The 27,502-nt window shown below is 43.5% G+C and overlaps 2 protein-coding genes across 2 annotated transcripts; both read right to left on the bottom strand.

Annotated features, from left to right (window-relative positions):
• Positions 1-119: 119 nt before the first annotated feature.
• On the bottom strand, positions 120-8,689 carry sypb (synaptophysin b). The gene is made up of 7 exons (XM_084679007.1): positions 8,672-8,689; positions 7,202-7,267; positions 3,707-3,831; positions 3,277-3,475; positions 2,898-3,089; positions 2,320-2,655; positions 120-2,195 (listed from the first exon to the last, which is right to left on the bottom strand). Exons 1-6 carry the CDS (start codon positions 8,687-8,689, stop codon positions 2,350-2,352), a joined length of 906 nt encoding a protein of 301 aa, XP_084535133.1. The 3' UTR covers positions 120-2,195; positions 2,320-2,349.
• Positions 8,690-9,492: 803 nt separating this feature from the next.
• On the bottom strand, positions 9,493-26,937 carry cacna1fa (calcium channel, voltage-dependent, L type, alpha 1F subunit a). The gene is made up of 46 exons (XM_084679181.1): positions 26,925-26,937; positions 25,408-25,600; positions 25,198-25,303; positions 22,784-22,923; positions 22,520-22,665; positions 22,229-22,381; positions 21,801-21,997; positions 21,586-21,689; positions 21,326-21,468; positions 21,090-21,155; positions 20,935-21,001; positions 20,796-20,822; positions 20,509-20,669; positions 20,167-20,392; positions 19,806-20,013; positions 19,594-19,714; positions 19,340-19,412; positions 19,164-19,227; positions 18,971-19,028; positions 18,791-18,887; positions 18,540-18,669; positions 18,242-18,301; positions 18,023-18,129; positions 17,807-17,894; positions 17,567-17,674; positions 17,416-17,468; positions 17,105-17,251; positions 16,750-16,951; positions 16,479-16,637; positions 16,168-16,278; positions 15,972-16,055; positions 15,683-15,706; positions 15,370-15,498; positions 15,182-15,247; positions 14,958-15,049; positions 14,397-14,556; positions 14,136-14,263; positions 13,939-14,035; positions 12,989-13,091; positions 12,749-12,850; positions 12,376-12,611; positions 11,977-12,224; positions 11,635-11,871; positions 11,003-11,505; positions 10,467-10,909; positions 9,493-10,122 (listed from the first exon to the last, which is right to left on the bottom strand). The coding sequence occupies exons 1-46, from the start codon at positions 26,935-26,937 to the stop codon at positions 9,922-9,924; spliced, it is 6,381 nt and encodes a 2,126-aa protein (XP_084535307.1). The 3' UTR covers positions 9,493-9,921.
• Between the last annotated feature and the right edge of the window lie 565 nt (positions 26,938-27,502).

The following is a 27,502-nucleotide window of genomic DNA, read 5'->3' as shown; positions in this document are numbered from 1 at the left end:
GTATTCTGCGGAATTTAAAGATGCACATAACACATTTAATCTTCAACAGAATAATTTCAAGTTTATTTCGTTTTGTTTCACATGGATTCCATAGAATAAGAATACAGTAGAATTCTGGAGAATCTTGGATTTTTTTTCTTCATACTTATCATTTTCATAAATACTAATAAGAATACACAATACACACAGCACTATCCAAAGGCGTAGAGAGTATCACAAGACATCATTCACCACTAACAACATACTGAGTATATTTCATTTGAGCATATTTATAAGAGCTAAAGTGAGAGAAAGACAGAAAGAGACAGAAAGCAGTGGAGAGAGAGAGAGAGAGAGAGAGAGAGAAAGAGAGAGATTTTTTTTTTTACCACAGAGGAAGAAAGAAAGTGAGGTGCCTCTACACCACCTGATTCAAAGAACCCTGATAAAAAATGAATCAATCCAATGGATCACAGATGGAACACACGATGAGCACTGTGGACGTAAGACCCCAATCAAAAAAACCATTTGGCAATACATTTGACTTCTACCCAAACCAACGATTGGCAGTAAAACAGGTATACTTGAAATTATATGATTTTAGCACCTGTATCTATGCTTTGTGTAAAATATAGTAGTGCTACTATATGCTGTACAGTACCCTTACAATGGCCAAACGTGTTATTATTTAGCAATATAACTTTAGCAAGTCTTAGTTCTCTGTTTTCTTCAGGGCTGTTTTTGGACAAGAAGTGAGACATGCATAAACACCTTTGTAAAGGGGCATGAGAGGAGAGGTGTGTATGTGCAGACATTTTCCAGACATTTTCCAGGGAGATATTTTTCAGAGCACTTTACTAAACACTGTGTTTGTTTCCTATGTATGGCCCTGATATTGTGCCCCATTAGTTTCCATCATACCTAGAATGTGATTATGACTCAGCTTGGCTGGATATCAGACTGTAGATTGATGATTTTAAAACTAAAGGACTCTGACTCATTCATGGATCACATAAAAGGCATTATCAGAACACATCAATGTTTGATAATGAAATCTAATCCGTCTGATGCAAATGTCTGATGAGAAATGTTACACTTAAAATCTTCACAAACAAATGCCCCTAAACTGTTTCTGACTTCCCTGCTTTCCCTATATCTACATTGGTAGTGCACTACAGCATTTTTTAGAACAACTTAGTATTAGCCAATTCCAGATGCTACCATGCTAACTACTTTTCAAAATCTTAATGCAAATGAACCTTTTACATCTCAGCGTTTTTAAATTTCTGTGTAGCATGAGAGTAGTTCAGTCATTGCTGAAAAGTAATATTTCTTTAAAAAAATAAAAAATATGAAAAGCTGAAATGTAATCTATACTACCAAAACATTACCCACTTCTTACATACATCACTTTAAGATGCTATCACATCACTTTTCTCTATACGTTCTTCCTTTTTGCTTTCTTTTTTTGCTTTAAACTTCATCCATCATCTCATCAGCAACCGTCACCCCTATGATGTCCCCTCCAACTCACTCAGTAATTTTGAACAAATACAAAAGCACAATGACAAAATAACAAAGATGTCCCTCTGTTGTGAAAAGAATAAATAAGAATATTTTGGAATGAGTCATACATAAAAAGGGAAAACAAACAAACATGAGAAACAACAAGAGGGTTGAACTATGTGAGCTCCTAAACAGAACTGAAGTAAATGCAATTGAATAACTCTGTGCTCAACATTTGTTGTATAACAACTAATATGGAGTGCACAATTATTCAACTGTGTACATATAGGAATATATCCATATGTCATTATTTACACAGCACAGACAAATACATTCTCCCAAATTAATATTACTACCATTATTTTCAGAAATGTATGTCTTAGTCCCTTATATCTTAATTGTTTTTCCATGAATGTTTTGGTATTGTATTCCAGTTTTTCTCGTATAACCAAACGGACAATCCCCTGTTGTCTTCTACAGTTAAATACATCACGAGAATAAACAGCATGTTACAGTTAGGACCCAAGTTCCCTCTCATCCCATAACCCTATCCTAATATAGTTCCCTTTCCCCAGACTCTACCTTTCTCTATCCCTCCATCCCTTCCTCCCTCCCTCCTCTTGTCAACTCACAGATGCACAAAGACAAACAGAGGAGTGTGGAATTGTAGGTGGTGGTCAGGCACCACACTTCAATATCACAAGGTTACCCTAGAGAGAGAGAAAGAGACAGAGAAAGAGGAAGACAAAGAGAGAGCAAAAAACATGAATAACTTGATGCATCAATGCAGTGCCTTTTGAAAGCCATCATGGTATACTCTCACTAAGGACTCACCAGCCAGAAGCTGTCCTTCAGTGGACAAGCTCACATCTGATTGGCGAAGGAGGTGGGGCCACCCTGTTGCTCGTAACCTCCCTGGTTGTAGTCTCCGCCCTCGTAGCCTCCCTGCTGGCCGTACTCGGGCTGGTAGCCTCCCTGGGAGCCAGCATAGGGGTCCTGTTGCACATAGCCCTCCTGGCCATACCCTGGCTGGGCAAAGGAGTCAGGCGCAGGCTGCTTCTCCTGGGAAGGCTGGGCGTATGTGCCGGCGAAGGCTCCTAGCCAGCCAGTCTCCTTGAACACAAACCACAGGTTTCCTCCCCACAGGATCAAGTTAATAAATCCAAAGGCCTGTGGAATGGCAGCAGGGGGTTAGGGAGTTAGAGTGCATGAAGGACAAAGGTTCAAGCAGTCTTCAGGTAAACAAACTATGCACCAATTTGTGACTATAATCATGTCAAGAACTGAATGCATTATTTGTCGTAGCAACAGCTTTTTACGGTAATGGAAACGCTTGATCGCTGTTGTTTAACGTGTTGTGCACACAGATTGTATCAGACATTCAGTGGGATGAGTCCAGAGAGGTACTGTACCACAGAAGTGTTGAGGCCTGAGACTTTGGGGTCGTGGACCTCACGGCAGCGGTTCTCCTCTTCGTCACAAGCGGTAATGAGAGTGATGACTCTGTCTGGGTCCGTGGCTGTCTTCACGTCTGACAGGCCCTTGGCCCAGGCAGCCGAGCTCACCAGCCACATGAAGGTGAACACAGCCGTCACCACAAAGTCCTGAGGATCAGCAAGGCAAATCACTGGGAGGATTCTCTTCATCACCGTCATTATCACCATTATGATATTCATGGGATAATAATGCATAGAAGACATTGTCAGTAATAGTGTGTGTAATGTGATGTGGTATGACGGTATTGTGCACAGTACAGTACGGTAAAGGACATGAGAAAAAACCCCAACTCACAATCTGGGCGCCCTTGTTGTTTTCACGGTATTTCTCCAAGACAAAAATGTATGCGGAGAGGGCTACCATGGAGTACAGGAAGGAGAAGACACCGATGGTGACAAAGAACTCGGCCGACGAGGAGTAGTCCCCGACAAGGAACAGACGCTCAGGGTTCCCCCCCTTACAGGTCGGGGCGTCGAAATACACCTGATGGAGCCTGGCCCGGGACAGAGGAATAGTGACAGCAAGGTGGGGAGAACAAGAGGGTGTGGGGTCGCAGGGTGTAGAGGAATAGAGAGAGAGACAGAGGGAAAGAGAGGTGAAATGGAGAAATACAGAAATGAAGAAATGTGATGTGAACACTGGTTATAGTGGTGTCCCATGTATGTGAGAGAACATTGGAGAACAAAGCTGCTGTACTACAAAGGCAGGAAAAAAAAATACTGACCTGAATGGATACTCAAACTCTACTTCAATACCAAGGTCACTCTCTGAGCGGTTTTTACACTCCACACTCATCTTGAACATGCCAGAGTAGCTGCCACATGTTGAGAAAGCAAAGATAGCGAAGATCTGAAAGAAACAGAGGAAGGCGGAAAAATAAAATAAATAAAAATAACAAGTTGAGGTTACATAACAAAGAATGTATTATGAAACTGTTTGGTGAAATTTGAGGAAGTTGATCTTCAGCATGCATTGCAGCTTATACCGACAGGTTACAGAGTTACTGCACCTGTTGCTATGGTTACTCCAACAACTTTTATTATAATGTGAAGAACACACTAGAAATGTACACACAACCATGTTATCGTTGGTGGTGCTGGGGTGGTTCCATTACTTTGTAGCCTTTACTGTTTATAGCCTTTAATTACTGCCCACTCCCACTGTGTATCACACCTGAGCTGTGAGCACACAAACAAGCTTGCTTACGCTCTCTCTTACTCACACACTCTCACACGTAGAAGATTAGTCAGTCAGACTATTTTTACCACACCCTCCCTTCCCGGTAGACCAGATCCGATTGGATGGAAAATCCGGCTATTAATCTGAGGTTCTCCACCATCTGTCACTAAACACAGCTACACTGAGTGAACTGTACACCCGGCATTCTCTTCCTTTATGTCTCTCCCTCTCTCTCTCTCTCTCTCTCTCTCTCTCTCTCTCTCTCTCTCTCTCTCTCTCGCTCTCTCTCTCTCTCTCTCTCTGTCACACACAGATCTACACATGCACACTGTACACAGGTGTAAATGCACTCACAGCACAAACATTTCACCAATTATTCAATTGGATGTCTACCTGTACAAACACAATACATTCATCTACTTACTGTAATCTGCTTTTGTAAAGTTCCAATAAACAATTTACAAACATAATTGTAACTTGGCTATAGAAAGCTAATTCATAATTCTATACAGCTTTTTCCATCACTTCTCAATGAAACTACTTATGTCTATCTCCTCTGCTCAACACGACCACACCTGCACAGCATCTGCTGACTAAAGGTCATTATCTGGTGTTAAGAATGAGCAGTGTATGTGTGTAAGTGTGTGTATATGCGTGAGTAGGTATGTAGTGCTGATGGCAGAAGAGGTGTAGCAATCATCCTGACAAGACATTCCAGTGAAAGGAGAAAAAAAGGGGAGAGTCTCTCATGATTCATCTGTACAATGATGAGTTGGAGACTGTGCTTATTTAAACCAAGGCTAAACCAAGCCTTGCACAAATGTCATTGAATACACCCAACCCATACACAATTCGATCTATGTATCGTAGGGTTATAACTGTGTGCATTATATAATGCAGGGGTATAAAGGATTACAAGCCGCAACATTTCTGAGGCTTAGTTTTGTGCAATCTTTGTACATCTTTCATTCTGATTACATCCGATTCATATCTTATAAGTTCCCTATCATTTCGTAAACAACATTGGGATTGACAAATTATTCTCCTGATCACCTGATGATTTGGTGGGATTGCTACAATTCCAGTGTTAAGTGAAATGAAGACATACACATGATCACCATTCCAGTACTTCTAAGGGAGGGGTTGTTGGAGAAAGAAAGAGCTGAGTGCAGGGGACAGAATGAACGGACAGATGCACAGGAGGGAGAGATGGATGGGTAGGCAGGCTGAGAAAAGACATGGCTGCACACAGTGTCAGGTGCCATGGTAACGCTATTGGCAACATTACACATTGAGGGTGGGTGGCAGGGAGGGTGGAGGGGGGGGGGGGCACAGGGCGGTTTCTACTGTCACTGATGCAATGTTGCATTGCTGGCAAATACTCTCACACCCACACACACACACAAAGTACACACCAAATACCACAGTACCACAGCATTGACCAACTAAGGACTACGGGGACACAAGCATATCATAAATCACTGACCACTCAAACAAGTAAGCCAAATAAGAGCTAAATATCCTCCATATTTGCAGGCAGCAGTGCAGGGTAAAGACAAACAAAAAGCCTCTCATCTTGAATAAATTTAGCTTTGGGCGAGAGATTGTTTAGGTAGACACTACAGCCTCAGTTTGGTTAAGGGATAACTCAATGTCTACCATCATCCATCAAAAACAGGCTTCATCAGCACAGTTCCCAAAAAGAGAGAACAACCACTACATGACTCATGCTCACTCACATGCTCTCTCTCTCACAAACATCCCCATTCCCTTTCTCTCTCTAACACACACACACACACACACATCATTATTGAATAAAGGCACACAAGTTCATTATGCTCAAATACAAAACAGAACAGTGTATCTGAAGTAACACAAAGACGCATGCTAGCATGTATAACTTCCATTTACAGGTCCTCTGTCTTGTTTTTCCATGGAGGGATTTTCCCTGGACCTTCTCTTTTCAATGGATTAATAATTCAAACCAATAACATCCATGTGACCTTCAAATCCATCAGACTCTCTGGCTTTTAGAGGACAACTGGGTGTCTATTATCTTGTGGTCTATGATGTGTGGTAACATTGTGTGGGACTAAGTCAAACATAAATGGAATTATACAGCTATATGACTTACTAAATTACTGTTAGGTTAGCTGTAAATGTAAACACAGTCTGCACAACAAATACAGCTGGATACACACTGCCTGCTTTCACCTTGTTTGCAAAAACGCCAATTCAGTACCACATGACCAGGACCACATGACAACATAACAACTGCAGGTCAGAAGGGATGTACAGATGTATGAGCATGAACTACATGAAGAACTATTGATACTGAAACGTTTAAATTGCTGACTTGCATTTTGCATGTGCACTATTGTTCTGTTTGCGAGAAAAAGATGCATTATGACCTACCGAGGCAGTAATGTGATGTTGAAGACTTGCACAGCTCCAGGGAAGGACTACAGTGTCATGTACTTGTGAGCTGACTACTCTGTTCAGAGTCACATGCTTCCATGGACGAATGGGATGTTAGTTTGTTTTTACAGTATGCTAGAGTAGCTTTTTGAATTGTTCCTTTTAGAAGATATAATGTCCATGTTTGCTGGATCGCCCTAGATGCTAGACATATTTTTGTCTAGAATACTAAAGCTCACTTAATAACACTAGACATAGTTCAGTGTAAAACACTATAGACATAAGACAAGAGATGAATACAGTCAAAAACTGTCAATATTTAATCCAAGTCACTGGATATTAAAATAACTGTTCAAACCTGACAAACTTGGCATGACAATTTTGCGTGCACAAAAATATGACTGGCCAACAATGCCAGAACATCTTTGCAAAGGAAATTTAGGCATTGACTTCAATTAGGTCCAAGTTCCATTTGGTTAAATTTGGTCAAATTTAAAAATCACTATAAGCATCGTCTCTATCTTGGTACACATTTGCACCCTAGCACGCATGCGCATGGAAATGAGCGCTCAACGGGGAACGCACTCACCGTTATGCAGAATAAAATATTCGGAATACTTACCCATTGTAGGGCCTTTATGAATCCCAACGGCTGCTTCACTATAGTGAACTGCCCGGTAGCCACCAACTGTCAAAACAGTAATTAAACGTCAAACCGACATAATGTGTAACGTCAAGGTAGTTTAGCTAAACATATAAATGCAGTCCCATAGTCTCTAACGTGGGCTACTACTGCTACTACGGTAGGCTTCCGCAGTACTAGGCTACTTATCTTTAAAAGTTGTCAGCATGTTGCCAACACACTTGCCCATAACATTTGGATTTGATTACTTCCATATATAATTAAGTATTGCTAAAATGTTGTTTTGCAATTGACTTAAAGCGTGACTTGGTCAGGTGACAAAGGCCTTATAGGGGACATATAAAAGAGACAGGCAAAGAGAGAGAGAGAAAGAGAGAGAGAGAGAGAGAGAGAGAGAGAGAGAGAAAGAGAGAGAGAGAGAGAGAGAGAGAGAGAGAGAGAGAGAGAGAGAGAGAGAGAGAGGAAGAGCGACTTTGCAAGCATTAGAATTAGATAAAGCTGCTTATCCCTCTGTTTTCACTCGACAACACCCTGCTTACATTTTGAGGACTAGGCCTATTTCACATCACCTGCATATTCTATAAAAACAGCGATGTGCAGGTGAATGCGACAATGAAGGAACTGCGTCAATAAAGATATACGCACTTGTATTCACCTCAGAGATCTGAGCGTAAAAAAACAGTAATGTCTGCTCAAATTTTGACATAAATGAATCACCGCCATTGTCAACTCTGGAGAGGTGACGCACGACGTCTATTTTGCGAAATTAATGATTCGGGTCTCTTTTGCGCGCTCTCCTCCCACCCTCCTTGAAACGAGATGATGGCCTGCACTCCGACAAAACCAACCAGAATATACATCTTTCACCTCTCAAACGAGACCGTTGTGTTTATTTTCTAAATGGATCAAATTGAAAAGCCTTGTGTTTTGGAATACCGATTATTCTTTTTTTTTTTGTAGCCGACCGCAGCCAAACATAAATGGGCCTTAAATATTCCAAAGCAGTTCTGTCCTTAACTGTTAAACTCAATATGCTTAGACATGAAATATAAATGTAAAACTAGGGAATACGTCCTCAACTCATGGTCTTGAAATGGTTTGGTGCAAGCATTTGTGAACATTGAGAGTATGGACGGCCAATCGCTCGATTACATGAACATGCATGGTGCAAAATTGGTTAAATCTCCACCAATCTATAGAGCATATATTGCAGTGTATAATTGACAAATCGTGTAGCCTACTTGATAACCCCGGAAAGCACCGCAATAGAGTCAGCTGCTCAACTGTTATAGAATTACATTCTACAGCAGTTTAACGTTCTTAAAACGCTATTGTTTTCCCCAAAATACAGACTTAAATAAGCCTCATACATACATTTTCCTTTATAAATGACGGATATTGCATGCACATGAATACATTTTGGTCCACTGATTTATTTCATATCCTTACCTGGTTCACAACGTCCATCTTGGCCGCTTACTTGTCTGTAAGAGGATCAGAGTCGAGGCGGGAGGTTGTTGTTACATATGGAACAGCCGACAGGGGGAATAGACACAAGATGGGAATAGCTGTATTACGTCAAGAGCTGGTTGAGGGCATTTGGAGCGTGAGGACGTCAGTGAAGGCATTGGACAGAGTAATGACGAGGTCGACTCCCAGTCCAATCATAGAACAGCATTAGGGAACTACAGTTTTTTCCTGGGGGAATAACAGGGAGACTTCATTAATGTGTGCAATGCACATCTCTTACCAATGACTCTACTCGTAGATCAAGCCAGTAGAAAAAGATTAGAGGGTGGGTGTATATTTTGCATTGGCCTATATGTTCGTTTTTAAAATTGTAATTATTAGACGCAGCTAGTTAGTTTGACTCCATATCTCCATAAAATTGCATTCAAAAACGTTCAAACTGCATGTGAAAACGCATCACTCCATATCACCATCAAAATGCGAAAACTACTGGAGCCCATATGCCACAAAATATTGTCTCTGTAATTAAAAAATAATTACTAAATAGAGTCAATGAAAACAGCTGTTCTTCATCTGGTGATGCATTGATGTTGTTTGAGTTCCCATGTTTCTTCATGAAATTAAGCATTAAGCAACAAACATTCAGGCAGCAGATTTGTATTACACTTCCTGTCTCTCTAAATGTAATTTCTGTTTCTTAGCAAATAACATGAAAACCTTGAGAAAAACATACTTTATTGCATACACAGTAATAACTTATGTCTTTATGTAACAGCAAAACCAATATTAAACATCTATAATTTTCAAGTTTATGTTGTTCTTGTTCTGACCATACAAAAGATACATACTTTTTTTTAGCTTCATAGGGCATATACTTTCGGAATGAGACATATCAATTTCCAGTGGTTATAAATGGACTGTACCAGCAGAAACTGTACAATGTATCAATGCTTTACATCTGCTCTATAAAATGATGGGTACAATGCAAAAATCCCACTTTTGAAAATATCAAATGATACTTGATGACAATGTGCACAGGACTGTAATTATATTCGGCAGGCTACAGTACATTATTTAGCACTCTTACAAGAAACCATGTGAGTCTATAGAGCCTCAGCAGTATATGCAATGTCAAATACACTATGTTTTTATCTGGCTCTCTATCCAATCTCATTAGGTGTACAATGACCAACTTTCCTTTTGCACCCCCACTTCTTCCAGTCTCTGTTTTAGTAGGAAATCATCATTTCATCCGCCAGCTGCTCCTCAAGGCGTCCTATGGCCTGGCTCGCTCCCCGGGTGATCAGGTCTGTGGCAGCATTCTCCATCTCATCAATGGTCATGTGACAGGCCTCAGCTATCTCCCGCTTGGCAAAGTTCACAAACTTGGGATCCCTGGCATAGAGGCCTAAGCCCTCTGATATTAAGATCTGAGAAGAGGAGGTATTGATAAGTGTCATACAGCAGTATGAGAGTGTCTGCTCAATATTAATGAACCCTACAGTGAAGATAATTTACTCATCAGCTACAGTACATCTGTATTTCTGAGGATTATTGCACCCTGAATTACCGAGGAAGACCGAGCAGGTAACGCGTATACACATAGACATAGGCTGTTGAAGTAGAAGTGCCTTTCAAACAGTACTCAAATGGTAAAAATAATGTTATCATGTCTAACCATGAAATAAGACAAGGCCCTGATCCGAGACCAAAACTGAGGCCCAAACTTTATGTTACTCAGGCAGTGACACCAATGACAACAATCACCACTCACCGACTCAACCAGGCTGTCTGCGCTGCCTTTCTCCACATAACTTTGGCTAATGGCCGGCGTCCGCACACTGGTGTAGGTCCTAGCCTGCGATGGGGGCCTGGTACCAGCCTGGGCACCAGGGTACCAACCAGGCCGGGCACTTGCTGGCAGGCTGGGGATGTTGCTGGAGCTGTCGCCCCACATGGCCTGCTGGGAACTTTCGGCCCCATCCACTACGATCATAGGGGTGTAGAGCAGCCTCCCTCGCCGACCAGCCCCCCCAGATATGCTGGGGGCAGTGGTGCCTGCTGTTGTGTTATTGGCCCAGGAGGACGAGGACAGGGAGGACACGCTACTGCGGCGAGAGTCTAAGCGAGAGTTCCCCTGGTAGGTGCCTGGGACGGGGATCTCATCCATGCTGGTCTGCGGCCTTAGACACTGGAGGTTGAACGCAGGTTTCAGACCTGCAAGAGAATCAACACTTGGTGAATGAGGCCTGCCGTTAACAGTTGATGGGATGGGGTGAAGACGTTTTTTTTGTAATCCTCTTATCTCACCTGAAGGAGTGGCAGGCAGGAGGCGTCTTCGGACGAATTGCATTCCGTTACCGATTCCATTGTAGCCATTGCCTGTGCCGTCGTTTCCGGTACTGCCATTTCCGGTACTGCCATTTCCTGTGTAGCCGCTGACTATGCTGCCATTTCCATTGTAGCCGTCCCCATTGTAGCCATTCCCATTGTAGCCGTTTCCAGTATAGCCACTGATGCTACTAGTGATGCTAGCTGCATACGTGCTGTTACCATTGATGCTGTTGTTGCCATTGTATCCAGTAACAGTTAAGCTATTACCATTGTGATTCCCATACGGTGCACCGCCTGCAGTCCCATTGGTGCCGTTGGGGGCTGGGCTCTGTTCGTATTGTGTCTCCGGTGGTACAGGGGTGGAGGGTACAGGGGCATAGGGTACAGGGGCATAGGGTACAGGGGTGGAGGGTACAGGGGTGGAGGGTACAGGGGTGGAGGGTACAGGTGTTGGCTCAGGGACCTCCTGATACACATACCTAAATGGGAAGAAACAAGCTCATGTAAAATATTTACATATGTGCTTTTTGAGTATTGACATGAACACAGCATTTATGGAAGTTCCCTTTAGGAAAATTGGTATATATTTTGTGTGAAGTTGATCTCACCCTTCTTGGCACACTGTGGTCTGTGCGGCCTCCTGACCACTGTAGTATGTCTGCTCTGACGTGTAGGTTTCACCTCCTCCTCCTGCTTCACCATTTCTGGCATCAACCACCTGCATTTCAGATATCACTACTGCCACTGCTGCTCCTCCTCCCTCGACTCCTCCACCTGTCTCCACCACTGGCTCTGGAGGCTCCCAGGTAGGCTCTGGAGGGTACATTTCTTGAACTGAGTCCATCCTATTAGAGAAGAACAAAACAATATTATGAAAAAGGAAGGAAGGTAACTCGAAAACTTAGAGGGTGAATATGCAATAATTTTCACCCATAGACACACATACACACCGGTTAGGGACAGGATCAGATCTCTGGGGCTGCTCCACAACAACGTTGAAATTTGACACCTGGGACTCTGGTCTCTGGTCCTCAGACATGCCCATCACCTGCTCTGTGATCACCTCGTCAATGACCTCCTTGGGCTCAGGCTCGATGAACACGCTAACCTCCTCCATCTCATGGGGGGGCATGGGGGTGGCGGCAGGGGTCATGGTAGCAGAGGTGCCTGGCTCTCCACCATCAAAAACGTTGTCATTCTAAATCAGGAATGAGCCCGAATGAAAACCACAGAGTACACGAAGTAGTTAGCACTTAATATGATTGCAATAATTTGATATGTTTCAGATGCCAAAGGTTTTTCCGTGGTAATCGGATGGACAGTTAAAAGTCTACGATAGCTCTGCTCACCCTCAAGAACTCTTCATCCACCTCTCCCTCGAACCCTTCTTCATCCTCCAGGTCACAGACCATGGCCAGGCGCATCTCAGGAGCCAGGTCCTGCAGCGTGCGCAGGCCCGCCTGCAGAGCAGCAGATTTGTCCTTCCCCTTCTTCTTCCTCTCCCTCTCCTTCCTCCTGCGGAACTTTTTGAAGTAGTCCTGGATAAGGAAGCTGGCATAGAACTTCCCACATGTCACCTCGTCCCCTGAACAAGAGAGAGAGGTGTGAGGAAACCAGAAGAAAGTGAGAGAGGACAAAAGATAGAAGAATGGGGGATGAATACAAAACATCTTCAGAAGGCCTCGGATCTGCGTGGTGCAAGTTGTAAGTGCTGAGGTTTACCTCTAGGGGGTGGGATGACCTCGTCCAGGAGCTTGGGCTTAGTGCGCTTCCATATCTTCTTAATAACTGCCTTTAACTCCTCGTTCTCTTGATCAATAGGCCCTAGTGGAGAGATTAGGGTTTAGGGGTCACATAGTTGGCAGGTTTCAATGGACTGTGGAATCTGCTTTGTTATGTGTGTGTGTTTGTGTGTGAAGGCTGGGGTTGGGGGGGTAATGCCTTGCATGCTAAGGGGCTAACCTTCAGTCTTGATCTTGAGTGAGGTCCGGACAAGGGCAAACAGAGTGGCGTTGAAGGTGACTGTCCCGTCACTGTGTAGTGGCACGTTCATAGCAACCAGCCTCTGATGGAACAAGCAGATGAGATGATAATGAGAGAGGAAGGAAGGAAAAAGAAAAGGAGGCATGGGGGCTCCTAATTGGATTGGCAGAGGGAAGAGGAGGACGGACAGGCCAGACTGAGGGAGGAAATAGGACTGCCAGGGTGAATTTGTCAGGTGCTCACTTAGGAAAATCAAGAGTGACTATGGGAGATAGTGTTCATCTGACCTTATGTGCTGCAGATTCTGGGTGGAGGACATATGTGTGACAGTCAGGTCCCCCTGCCTCAGAATATTATCACCAGAGTATTAAGAGGGCACGCCCTCTCTCACACCTGCACACTGTAAGAGTAATGAGCCCACTCCCCTGCTCCAGTACTCAGTGTATTTAAGCCTGTCACTCCCTTCACTCCTTGCTAAGTCTTGGTGATCTCGTGCTGACCATTCTGAGCAATTTCTGACAGAGATACTTCGAAATACTGACCTTGTTTTTGCCCCCAAGCTTGTCTCTGCTTTACCTGGATTAATGCTGGATACTGTGATCCCGACCTGGCCTGTCCCGTGGAGCCTGAGCCAGCCTTTGCCTTCATTGACCACTCGGCCCCCGTCTGACCTGCGCCTGTGACCTGACTACCTTTACAGATCTCCTCCCTGGCTCTGATTTATCTGTGTGTGACCTCTGCTTGTCTGACTACGCCTAATAAAACCTGCACTTGGATCCGATACCCTCTGTCCTGGGAGTCTGTTACAATATGCATGTACCACACCATGCAGTCTTTTTTCATACATTTTTTTATGCATTAAAATATAGATTGATCAAGTTGATTTGACTCTTTTCAAGTTAGTGTCCCTCTTGATGGGTGTGTGTTACCTTGCAGGCCACACGATGGGGACACAGCTTGCCAAAACCAAGAGGAGGTTGGATCCTGCGCAGTAAGGTGACGACATCTATGTGTTTGATTCGACCCCTGAAACAAGTTGACCAAGACAGCATGTATTAACAATCATCCCTGTATACCTGGGAGTGAGTTGACTAAAGGTAAGAAAAAGAAGGGAGAAAGGTCTTACGTGGCTTCAGGGTCGTAGTCAGACCACACCCTCTTAAACTCGTCCAGGTGATGGGTTCCCAACACAGTCCAGTCTCTTGTTAGGTACTCAAAGTTGTCCATGATGACAGCAATAAACAAGTTAATGATCTGAGTAGAGGGACACAGACACAAAAAGACAGAACCAGTTAAAACTGAGCTCCAATTCAGTACCTGAGAGGGACATTCAGTGAACTCTATGCAGTGAAATGAGAGGGAACTGAGCCCAGGGTTGCTCTCTCACCAGGAAAGCACAGAGCATGAAGAAGCTGATGAAGTAGAGGTAGGCCAGGTTGCTGCCGCAGGTGAACTCCTCCCCAGGCTCAAAGTCTGATTCTGGGTCACAGCGCCTGCCTGGCAGGGCAGACAGCATGATCTCCTGCCACTGCTCCCCAGTGGAACACCTTAGAGAAGAGCACAGACATGAGAAGAGGAGAAGAGAGGTGAGTAGAGGTGAAGAGAGGAGAAGTGAGGAGAGAGGTGAAGAAAGGAGAGGTGAGGTAAGGAGAGGTGAGGTGAGGAGAGAGGTGAAGAAAGGAGAGGTGAGGTGAGGAGAGGTGAGGAGAGAGGTGAAGAAAGGAGAGGTGAGGTGAGGAGAGGAGAGGTGAGGAGAGAGGTGAAGAAAGGTGAGGTGAGGAGAGGAGAGGTGAGGAGAGAGGTGAAGAAAGGAGAGGTGAGGTGAGGAGAGAGGTGAAGAAAGGAGAGGAGAGGTGAGGAGAGGTGAGGTGAAGAAAGGAGAAGTGAGGAGAGAGGTGAAGAAAGGAGAGGTGAGGTGAGGAGAGGTGAGGAGGTGAGGAACGCTCACCTGAACAGCAGCAGGACAGACATGAAGAAGGTCTGGAAGTTGTTGTTCCTGTTAATATGTGTGTTGTCGTCTATAGCCACCTTTCCAAATGTCTGCAGGGATGGAGAGCAGAGTTCAATTTCACACACCTTGTACAAACCAGGGGCACTGTCACACCGTCACAGTGGGAATACAAGCAGAAGGTAATACAAAAAACACGTACAGCACACAGAGATCTCACATACCTGCATACCAATCACAGCATAGATGAAAAAGATCATAGCAATCAGCAGACCAACATACGGCAAGGCCTGAGAGAAAGAGAGAGAGAGAGAGAGAGAGAGAGAGAGAGAGTGAGCGAAAGATGCACTGAGATACATATGATGCACTGTAACAAAATTATCAAGTGTAAGACATTGTAAAAATTACTGACCTGTAGGGACTTGACAAAGGTCCATAGAAGGATTCGAATACCCTCCCCTTTGCTGAGCAGCTTGACCAGTCGCATGACTCGAAATAGACGGAAGAATGTGATCGACACTTTAGAGCTTTCCCCTTTGCCCTGCAAACAGATAGACAGGCACAGAGTAATAACAGAGTTATTGTGAGAAACGAGAGAGAAAAAGAGAGAAAGAGAGAAAAAGAGAGGTGTTTAAGGAGGACATGTTAGTGTTATGTAAGAAGTGAAGCTGACAGTTACACACACAGTGTTAAAGACAAACCATTCTGTGGTTTAAAGCGCTTACCTCTCCATGACCCCCACCTCCACTCTGGATCCGTAAGTAGAGGAGAATTTGTAGGATGAAAGAGAACACAACACACGTTATATTATTGTTGAGTCAATAATCAGAACATTTTCCTGGCCTACTACAAACAAGAGTTTCAAGAGACTTTTCACGTGGGCATACTGTATATGTAGCTATATGTAATGTTGTTGTACAGATGTTATAATTAATTTGATACACCTGGATGCTTACTTTTAATTGTGTGTCTATTCAAGTTCCCTGTTTGGAATGGTAAAAATGTATAACTCACACTTAATTCGGACACTGCAATGTCCAACACACTCCCCACAACAATCAAAGCATCAAAGGAGTTCCAGGCATCCATGAAATAGTGCTGCATTCAAAAACAGGGTCAGACTTAGTTAGCAGTAGCACACACTTCTACCACACAATCATGTCATGACAGAGAGGTCTGAACATTTTGAGGGGAGAAAGTTGAACCTTACAGCAGGTCTGAGGGCCAGTAGCTTGATGATCATCTCGAAGGTGAAGACAACAGTGAAGATCATGTTGAGAATGTCCATAATGGAGGTGAACAATTTAGATTGCTCATAGTGCTGGGAGGACAACGTAACATGGTTTTATGTGAGTGCATGTTCACAGAATTGTATACATTCAGTGTTGAAATATTTCCTGCTCTCAAAAGATTATTTAAAAGTATAAAGTTCACACTACAATAACTTCACGTGATTTCATACACTGGGTTTACTTGTATAATATTTGTGTTGAGAGAACAGGGTGCACAACAGTCTCATACCTGCACAGCCAAAGTGAGGGTATTGAGAACAATCAGCACAAACATGATGTATTCAAACTGGCTGGAGTTGATGATCTTCCAGAACTTCAACTGAGATGGGTTTTTGGGAATGTAGATCTTTATGGGCTGAGCTTTCAGGGCGTAGTATACGCATTGTCTCTGTAGGGAAACAGTGGAGTGATGGAAGAGAACGTATTTGCTTAATTTGAAGTTGTTGTGAGACTAGGTTGTGATGTAGCTTAATTCAACTGTAATATAGAAAAGTTCTAACTTGATTTTTGTTGAGTTCACAATTTTTGAATTCGGATTCTCCCTGTTCGCGGAATGTGATGATGACAAAACCCACGAAGATGTTCATCATGAAGAAGGCGATGATGATGATGTAGATGATGAAGAAGATGGAGATCTCCACCCGGTAGTTATAGATAGGACCGTGGTTCACAGCATTGGCATCAATAGCTTTGTACAGGAGCCTAGGAGTTGGTATGAGAGATAAAGAGACCAATCATCTCCATGTTCTGAAAACATACCTTCTCTCAATCCATTTAAGTCATTGTTTTCATCCTCTCAATAACCATCTTTATCATGCTTATCTACAACAGGAACAGAATCATCATGTCACTCACTGAGGCCAGCCTTCAAACGTGGACACTGTAAATAGTGCCAGCATGCCCATGAGAACATTGTCAAAGTTGAATTCACTGTTCTCCCAGATCCTCTCTTTCACCATGGGGTGATTCATATCACCATCCTTAAACACCACAAATGTGCCCCTAAAATCACACACACACACGCACACACACACACACACACACACACACACACACACACACACACACACACACACACACACACACACACACACACACACACACACAGTGTGAGTGATACATTCACATTGAAAAAATAAAATAAAAAATTACATAATGACTCATACTTGCACTCGTATGGATTATGTCTTGCTTCATCAGTACATCTATAGAATCTCCCCTGTAAAAGAGTTCATAAACAAATTCCTTTATGATAATTGAAAAAATTATGACAAAAGTTGCAAATAACACATTCTTTGTCATGTACGAAGTAAGTACCTTGAAAAGCTGCACTCCAATGCAAGCGAACATGAACTGCAGAAGTGTTGTGACGATCAAGATGTTACCAATGGTGCGGATTGCCACAAACACACACTGCACGACATTCTGTTAACAGAAGAACAAACAAAACCTAATTAGTAAGATTGGTTTATTTATATATAAGTATAACAAGCTTTTGAAGTTTCACACGACACATAGAGCAAGAGGGACGGCCATCAGTGCAGTATTGACTCTTACCTTGAGGCCCTTGGCTCGGTTGATGGCTCGAAGAGGCCTGAGCACTCTCAGCACTCTGAGAATCTTGACCACAGAGATGGCACTCGAACTGAAGATAACATCCCACACAGTGAGAAAGAGGGAATAATAGGCATCTTCTGTATAGGAGCACAAGTGCTTGAAACATGCTAACGAGTCAGTCAAGAGTCAGTCCTGTACATGAGCTCCTATACTCACTGGAGGAAGAAGGAGGCGAGAGACACACTGACGACCACCAGGTCGAGCATGTTGAAAGCGTTCCTACAGAAGGACCCTGGATGCAGGAAGGCTCCGTACACTGTCACCTAGAGAAGACAATGGAAAGGAGAAGAAGGAGCTGTGGCAAGAGCAGTACAAACATCCTGGTTCTGCTGATCACAGACACTATCTAATACTGGATCCATAGTGTGGACTTACCTTCAGTACAATCTCCACTGTGAAGATCGAGGTAAAGACGTAGTCAGCATATCCTAACACCTGACAATAGGAGAAATATTAAGCATGAAATATTTAGTGTCTTCAAGTGATAATGTTAGTATGAGCATTAGAGCAGATGTGTGGTTAGACCATGAATGTAGATAAATGATGGTGGCTCTGGACAACAAGGTGATGCAACTGGATAGTTGCTATGAGTGTCAATACTAGACAGTGAGGGTGACAGTCGCTGGGTTAACAGTGAACAGAGAATGTGGAAGACTGGTGATGGGGGCCTTACATTGTTCCTGAAAGAATGAGCCCTGATCGGATCCTCAGCAGCCAGTGAGATACTACCGAGGATGATGAAAACTAGGATGAGGTTGGTAAAGTAGGGGTGATGGATGAGGTTGTGACAGGCCACTCGGAGACTGAGGTGAAAGACAGCAATGTCAGGATTGGTTCGACTCAAGTACTTTTTTAAGAATCATTCAAAAGTATACCAGTTTCACACTGATGGATCTGATGATGACAGCTGTGACCACGACTGACCAGTTTCTCTTCCCCAGCAGGAAGAAGGAGCTTCCATCAGGAATGGGGACAATCTTCTCTTTAGGTGGGGAGAAGTCTGGCTTGAGCGGCACCACCCCTGAGACAGGAAGCAGACCAGGGGGGGTCAGAGAGAGTACCACACACTGACGACCACAACAAACGGTGTGATGTCACACTTACCTTCCAGCCCCTCGATGGCTCTCAGTTCCTCGTTCTCCTCCCAGTCATCCATCTCATTCTGCAGCCACAGAGCAGGCAGGGGTGAACACACACAGGATCAGACACAGTGAGATCCAAGCCCAGATATCTCACCCCACGAATGAAGCAGATCGTAAACAGCATGCAGCAACCACGGAGAAGAATGGAGGCTTACCGCAGCATCTTCATCTTCTCGTTCCTCATCGTCTTCCCACTCATCATCCTCCTCTTTTTTCTCCCTGCAAGACAAAGCTCCATCAGCACTGAGGAGACTTAGTGCTGCACAGACTTCTTTTTTTTGCTAGTCTCTTTTCTCTTTGTTCCTGGACTTGTGTGGTGTTTAGTACTTACTCCACCTTCTTTTTGCCTCCATCTCCAGCCAAGTTGTCTACAGCAATAGCCAAGAAGACGTTTAGCAAGATGTCTGAGCAGGGGATAAGGACAATGAATGTGACAGCATCAACTTAGTGCAGCCTCATTCAAACAGTCAACATGATGGTACTTGGATGGGTCTATACATCTGTATTTTATGGTTAAATCACACATGAGAACAACCAACGTAAGCAGGAGTAGATTCAAATGCTTCAATGAACATAAAAGGATACAGTTGCCACAAACGAAGAGGATGACAAAGTAGACGCACACAATCATGTTTGGGAATAATGGTCCTCCATATGCCATGATGCCATCATACATGACAGCATTCCAGTCCTCCCCAGTAAGAATCTAGAGAGGGTGTAGGAAGAGCCAGCTCTGAACAAATGAACAGCACAGGATTGTAAAGCATCATAAGGAGGAACCCTGAGTTAAACAGCACCTGGAAGCAAGTAAGCAGAGCCTGCGGGAAGGAGTCAAAGGTGCTCCTCTTCATCTGAGTCTCATCAAAGTTGAATTTGCCCCCAAACAGCTGCATGCCCAGCAGTGCGAAGATGATGAGGAAGAGGAAGAGGAGGAGCAGCAGGGAGCAGATAGCCTTCATGGAGTTGAGTAGCGAATTCACCAAGTTTGACAGAGCAGCCCAGTGCCTGAGCATGAGAGCGGTGACAGATCAAGGGATAGGTTATCTTCACAGCGGGGCCACGATTACAAAACCGTTGCAGAAAAAGCCCCTACTACAACTGCATAAATCCTGTTAATGTCAACAGACAACGACAGCAGTGATTGTAACTATCAAGTACCGCGTCACTTTGAAGATCCTGAGCAGCCGTACGCAGCGCAGCACAGAGATACCGATGGGAGGGATGAACTCCATCTCCACCAGCAGCGTCTCCAGGATGCCACCGCACACAACGAAGCAGTCGAAGCGGTTGAACAGGGCCATGAAGTAGATCTGCAGCCCGAAGCTGTACATCTTCATCAACATCTCCATGGTAAACAGCATCAACAGGATTTTATTCGCTCGCTCTGGTAAACAGGAGGGCATAGGGGGGGAAAAGCATTGAGTGCTTTGCTTTCAAATACATCAGGTTTACACATAGAGGAAAGATGGAGTGACGGAGAGGGGGGGAGGGGATACTGACCTTGCACATCGGTGAGCCATTTTGGCTGGCCGTAGTGTTCGGAGGCGCTGGCCACTGTGTTGAGGAACACCAGGATCAGCACCAGCCAGTAAAAGTTAGTGGACTTGACTGCGACACGACAGTTCTTCCTGAAGGCATGGTTCAGCTGACACAGCTGGTCACTGGGGGAAGACAGAGTGACGGGTCACCAGGCGGGGACAGGGCAGACAGACACTTCTCACCAGCTTTGTCACAGTAGAAGTCTTTAGTCTGTTGTTTTACACTGCTGAGATGTCTGAGAAGCTTACCAGAAACTGTTAGCCATCATCTTAGCCCTGTGAAGAAAATGAAACAAGCAGAGCATGTCTTCAGAACATTTCATTACTGAATATTATTGATGGTGAAGACCACAGTCCCAAAATAAAATGTTTCTTTCCGTCTCCTTACATGAGTGATGCGCAGAAGCCATTGTCATCATCTAGATATGCCTCAAACTCCGAGTCTGAATCTGATTCTGTAGCACACAGAGGAGAGCCACTGGTGTCAGACAGAAGGAACTAGAATGCAGAGCTTTATGGACTGGGTTAACAAACTGACCATACCTCCATCCTCATTGTGTTTGTACCAGCCAAATTTCTTCATCATCTTCTTTTTAGCAACAGCAGCACCTGAGGGAGATGCGAGCAGAAGTTTAGGGGTTTACTGGTGCATGAGTGAGTGTGTGTATGTGTTTGAGTGAATGTGTGTGTGTTTGAGTGAATGTGTGTGTGTTTGAGTGAGTGTGTGTGTGTGTGTTTGAGTGTGTGTGTGTGTGTGTGTGTTTGAGTGTTTAGCTCACGTTTGTTCCCATCCTCGTCTTTCTCCTCTGCCTCAATAAGCCAGTCCATGTAGCCACACATATCCTCCTCCATCTGCTTCTTCTCTTGAGCCATCTGAAGTTCTCCACGGGCCACAGCCTTCTCTCTCTCCTTGGAGAACTCTCTGGACACAAATACACACACATATACACACAATCCAAAACCAGAATGAACACAAGATAATGGCCTTCACCAACACGTTTGGTTAAAACAAAAATTATCCTATATTGACATCACTGACCCGCTCAACACTCCCAACACAAGGTTGAGGACAAAGAACGAGCCAAAGATAACCAGAGACACAAAGTAAACCCAGGGAAGCTCAAAGCCGATGGCGTCATTCATCTGCATTGAGAAAGAGAATAGAGACACAGGGAGAAAAGGCTTAACCTATCTGTCCCTCCAAAATTTACAGAGTGAGATTGGGAAGGTTAAAGGGGAAGATGTTCCTGTTACCCAGTAGAGCACGTCAGTCCAGCCTTCCATGGTGATGCACTGGAACACTGTCAACATGGCAAAGAAGATGTTGTCAAAGTTTGTGATCCCACCGTTTGGCCCCTCCCACTTGCCCCTGCACTCAGTCCCGTTGCCGGCACACATGCGTCCGTTTCCAGCGAAAGCACACGGTGTGGGATCGTCATCCACGTTCAGCTCTAGGAGAGCAGATGAAAAGGGATAGCCATAAAACATCTGTTTTGATGGACAACTTGCCCTTTCTAATAAATGGTTTGGTTCTAACTCTGAATAGGGTCTTAATCGTACATTCAATATTCAATGTCATATACAGTACCAGTCAAGTGTGGACACATTTTCCCATGTGTCCAAACTTTAGACTGGTACTGTACATGGCAGGTTTGTAGGTGCGACTGAGCAGATGTGCAGACCTGTGCCTGAGAAGAAGCAGGTCTTGTGCATCCTGCCGATGAAGAGCTCCAGGCCAATGATGGCGTAGATGATGATGACAAACATGACGAGCAGACCGATGTGAAGCAGGGGAACCATGGCCTTCATGATGGAGTTCAACACAATCTGCAAACCTGGAAAAACACAGACAATGCTGAGATTCACTCCAATTGTATTCATATATATATATACCATAACTAAATGATAACGTTCCGAACATTCCATTCAAAAAAGCACACATGCACACACACAAAGTCCATGTCCAGACTCACTAGGGACTCCAGACACCAGCCTCAGGGGTCGGAGCACCCTGAAGGCTCGGAGAGCCTTGACGTCCAGGCCTCCTGGCTTTCCTGCGGCATGGTGGGCCTCCCCAGGCTTGTGTTCTGTCATTCCCTCACCCAGCACACTTAACAACCTGGAACCATCCAACACACACACACACACACAGCCATAAACACACAAACATATATCCTGAAGAACAGTGATGGTAATGACAGGGGAAAACAGGAAGCAGAAATATAGTAAAAACATACCCAACAATGACAATAACGAAATCCAGCAAGTTCCATCCGCTGCGTATGTAGGCACTGGGGTGCATGACCAAGCCGTAGGCCAGAATCTTTGTAAAAGTTTCAATGGTGAAGATGACAAGAAACACATACTCCACTTGTTCCTGAAATCCCAGAGGTTATGAGTCAGATTTGTAAAGCAGTAAGGCAGTTTGTCACTCTTGAAACTGGATAAATGAGGCAATAGCTGATAAAATAAAGAATAGTTTAAATGTCTTTAAGGAGTCAGTTTGATATAAACCTATATTTTTGTGCTTTACGATACTAGTAATGATATTGTTGGTGTACAGTTCATGTGAGGCTCAACTGAACACATTTCTGGAGCAGATTGAAACAGCTTTCTACCCTGATAACCTACTGCCGAGGACAAGCTTAAGCTGGTCACCAGAGCCTTGTCAGTCACCTTTAGCCTAATGCTGCTAATCGCTAGCACCAAAGTTACTAGACTTCTACTTCAGCCTACTGTATATTTATAACTTTACTGTTAATTTTACAACAATGACATCCACTGAGTGCAGCCTCCAAGTGGGGGTAGCTGTACCTGTGATCAAGATGCCAAAACAAAATGTACGGAGATCATAGAGACTTATCTGTTGTTTTTGTCCTTATGGATATGTGAATATGTCTATTTGGAATCTGCTCATTTATTTGGAATTATTGTGGATGGAATATTACAGTAACTTGTGACAATCCACTCTAGGTATTACCCTCCAAACTAAATCCAATATAGGGATCTACTCCCAAGAGTAGAGAGGGAGACCAGGGATCATAGACCAACACCTCAGCATATGGTCTGTGGGGGTCGGGCCAGTGTGCTGATCAGCACAGGTGTTCTCTAATGATATCACCTGCAGCTCAATGTAAACTATATAGTAGAGGACTTAATTAGTGAATCACCTGCTGCTTCTACACTGGACACCTTAGTTAATTTGAATGTTGTGATCTCCATAATGCTTGCCTTACAGACTGTAAACATACTCTGGATAAGAGTGTAAATGACTAAATGACTAAATGTAAGTGTATTAATGTAAACGTGTCAATCTATACTACTACTAAAACACAGAAAGAAAGAAAGAAAGAAAGAAAGAAAGAAAAGAAGAAAAAGTGAGAGTGGAGAGAGAGAGAGAGAGAGAGAGAGAGAGAGAGAGAGAGAGAGAGAGAGAGAGAGAAAGAGAGAGAGAGAGAGAGAGAGAGAGGTGGGGATGAAGCAGATGGTCAGTTCTTAAGTGCCATTATCTCTGACTGGCCTATATTCCGACCACAACTTTTCTTCTTTAAATCCATGATGCTTGAACCAATTAAACTCCCTATACTTCTTAGAATATGCTGAAATGTTATTGTACCTTGTTCAAAAGACCTCCCTTAAAACATTTGCAGTAAAGATGACTAATGCTGGGTACACACCACAAGATAATTGGGCTGATTTTGGGCCGATTTCCCCCTTCCGACAATCCTAGATATTGTCCCGACAATCTTAGACATTGTCTCGACAATCCTAGATATTGTCCGGATTATCTACCTATTATTTTATTAGATGTTCCCTTGGTGTGAGGTGTGTTAAGAGTGACCGAACCTGCTCGGAAGAACGTCAGAGCCGCCCCGATCGCGAATCATAAATATTCAACATCAGAAATTCTGATGTGTGGTGGGAATCCCGAGGACAAAGACCACACACTATAGGAGCAAAACGGTTCAATCTAAGATTTTTTAGTAATTTTTGTCTCTCACATTTTTGAAATCTTAAAAGATTTAAAAAATATTTTTGTGTGTACCCAGCATTATGACTATTCATTGTTTGTTTTCATGGCCTAGTAATGCTGGGGACACACCACAGGATAATCAAGCCAATTTTGGCCCTTCCCACAATCCTAGGTAATGTCCCAATTATCTTGATGGTTCTGCAGATTATTTTATCAGATGATCCCTTGGTGTGAGGTGTGTTAAGAGTGACCACACACTGTAGGAGCAAAACGGCTAAATCTAGGATTTTTTGTCCTCATGTTTGTGGTCTCTCACAGTTTGAAAATCTTATAAGATTTTTAAAAATTGTTTAGTGTGTCCCCAGCATTAGTGACATCTGCCTGAGCCTAGGTGGAAATCCCGGGAGGGACAGGGGGGAAACAACCCCCCAATCCTGGGAAAAATATGATTTGTCCCCCCCAATAAATCACAGTAAACATAACTATGTATTTCAATACTATTAATAATACGCAATGAAAGCGCTTTACTGATTATGGACGCAATGGCCCTTTTTTATGTGCTATGTGTTACAGCAGTAATTTTGGTGTCCCTCTCAGGAATTGCTCTTGAGAAAATGTCATATAATTGTCCCCCCAAAAGTTGATAGCAGATTTTTGCCACTGTGCCTGAGCCCTCACCAGTTGGTGGTTGGTGGCATTGGAGTCATCATCAGGGTAAGGTTTGGTTACCCCCATGGCTACACAGTTGGCAAAGATGGCAAGTAGAATGAAGATATCAAAAGGCGTAAAGGAACTGTTAAGGATGAACACATTCAATGGCATGCAGTCCTAACACGAATAATGGTCACAGAGTAGCAAACACAAAGCAGATGAAACCTAGAAGGATATTTCCATTCCACAAGGGCCAGGGCAGCCATGCGAATGGGGTTGCTAAGGGTGAGGCAGCAGAGAGCTCTGGGGGCGCGGAGAGCAGACTTGTTGGCCTGCATGGCCTTCTTGGCATTTGCTCCTCTCTTTCTGGCTCCAGCCGCAGCGGAGTCTGCCTTGGCACCCCCATCCCCGCCCGCCCCATCAAGGCCGTCTGGAGAAGAAGAAAAGGCAGACACGGATAGTCTTGAGAAAGAGGGCAGGCTCTGTTTTAGGGGACAACCCTCTGTCAAAGAGGCGGCCTTCCTTTCAGCTGCCATGAGAAAATTGAGTCGAGCTGTGTATTGTATACAAGTCCTTGAGTCAGTGTAGTGGGTGAACTTTCACTTAGTTTTGACCTAACTTTTAATTGATCCTTTTGATCCTTTTTAATGTATTAGGGGCTCCTCTGACATCTGAATTTTTCTTCAGAAATGTATAAAGTTCTTCCTTATCTAATCTAATTTTGTGGGTTAACTCAACAAGAGTCCTGTACTGGATTTGTACTGTCTGCTCTGCAATGTCTATAGACATATTCAAAATATTAAATGTATTGTACCTATGTATTTCAGTCCCATAGTAGTGTATGTGTTTATTTTTAAACCCCTGTGACGTTCAAATGAGCAAGAATCCCACAATGAATTACATTTTCTTTAACACTGTATTCATTTAGCAGATACATGTGTCCAGTTTTTTGCCTAATGCCTAAACACTGGGCTAGTTAACACCTAGGTATGTACTGATAAGGTATTTATTGTAAAAATATTATATATAGATAATATTATCTAAATAATCTAACTGGGTCACATTATAGGGGGTAGTTTATTGACATGTGGCCATGGTTTATAGTTGGTGGGTATTCAGCATTCTCTCCTGATAATGACAGTTTGAGACCAGGTGAGGCGCCATATTAGAAGACCAGATGTGACCTACTTCTTTATAAAGCAGCAGCACGAGATTTAACACAGTGCAACCCCAGGGTAGGGCAGCCTGCACCTGTTGAACAAGGCCCTAAAGGTTTCACATGGCCCCTGTCCAAATGTGACATTTTCTTTATAATATATTGTGATGCAGGCTAGTGCAAGCGTAACCATTAACAACCCTTTGGATGAGTTTTACTACTAAAAAATTACCCTGAGGTGTGTTTAATATGTGCCATAACTGAGAGAATACATGGGGCTATTGGTGGGATATACCTTTATTTGTAAACAAATAATGGGTTTAATGTTATTATCCAGGTTGTGGTGCATTATACAGAATAATACTCCTTCATGCCCTGTTCCTAGTTTGGACATATGATTATAGAATGTAGCTTTACTGTTATGATAATGTATAGTTACACTGTAATTTATTTGCACAGGCCCTTATCAGGGCTTTGCCATGCTGTGGCATGCTTACAATTACCTGTGTGCAATTTATACGAACTAAGATCACATCACACTGAGAAATAAACGATGGGGATATTCAAAAACAAATTAGGCATAAACGAAAAATCTTACCTTTTCGCTCCATGTTGTAGTTCAGTACCACAGTATGTCTTCACAGAAACCCACCATGAAATCCACAGATAGGTTTTGATGCGTAACTAACAACACAGGAACGCTTCTCTGGTGGAAAATGTGGATTCCTACATAGGCATTTCACCATTTACGTGCTCCATGTGCCATCTTGGCCCAATCTCGCAATTGAAATGGTTAGCAAGAATGTTTGCAAGAACATGTATAATTGAAAACTACACAAGGGTAGACAATGCAGAGGTAATGTTGGAAGAAGAAAAAAAAAGATAGCCTATAAATCCAAAGACTCCAGGGACCCACTCGGTTCAGCCTTGAACTCAGGATTAAACTAATTGAGCCGTTTAAAGGGATGACCGTTCTGAAATCTATTAAAGGGAAGGGTGGAGTGGAAACTTAAGAGAAACTTCTGGAAAACTTGATTTAAAGATTCTACGATATCAATCCATATAACCCATGGCTTCTTCTTTCGAGACTGGGACACCACCTGCGGCTTCTGGAGCGGGTATTCCAGTACCATGGATGGCATCCCATCGATTTAGCCTGCTAGGACAAAAACAGGT

The sequence above is a fragment of the Hypomesus nipponensis genome, chromosome 18 (assembly GCF_054491055.1).
Source record: "Hypomesus nipponensis isolate SF chromosome 18, ASM5449105v1, whole genome shotgun sequence".
Taxonomy (NCBI): Eukaryota; Metazoa; Chordata; class Actinopteri; order Osmeriformes; family Osmeridae; genus Hypomesus; species Hypomesus nipponensis.
Note: the sequence above shows the minus strand (reverse complement) of the source record. Positions and strands in the feature narration are given on the sequence as shown.

What these genes read in the sequence shown, in the direction of transcription:
- sypb (XM_084679007.1), bottom strand. An exon ending in TCATAAAGGCCCTACAATGG is followed by an intron (nt 3,832 to 7,201) that starts GTAAGTATTCCG and finishes TGTTTCTTTCAG; the next exon opens with ATCTTCGCTATCTTTGCTTT. An exon ending in GAGTTTGAGTATCCATTCAG is followed by an intron (nt 3,476 to 3,706) that starts GTCAGTATTTTT and finishes GTCCCGGGCCAG; the next exon opens with GCTCCATCAGGTGTATTTCG.
- cacna1fa (XM_084679181.1), bottom strand. An exon ending in GGCTTCTGCGCATCACTCAT is followed by an intron (nt 20,823 to 20,934) that starts GTAAGGAGACGG and finishes TTTTCTTCACAG; the next exon opens with GGCTAAGATGATGGCTAACA. An exon ending in AGGATCTTCAAAGTGACGCG is followed by an intron (nt 20,014 to 20,166) that starts GTACTTGATAGT and finishes TCTCATGCTCAG; the next exon opens with GCACTGGGCTGCTCTGTCAA.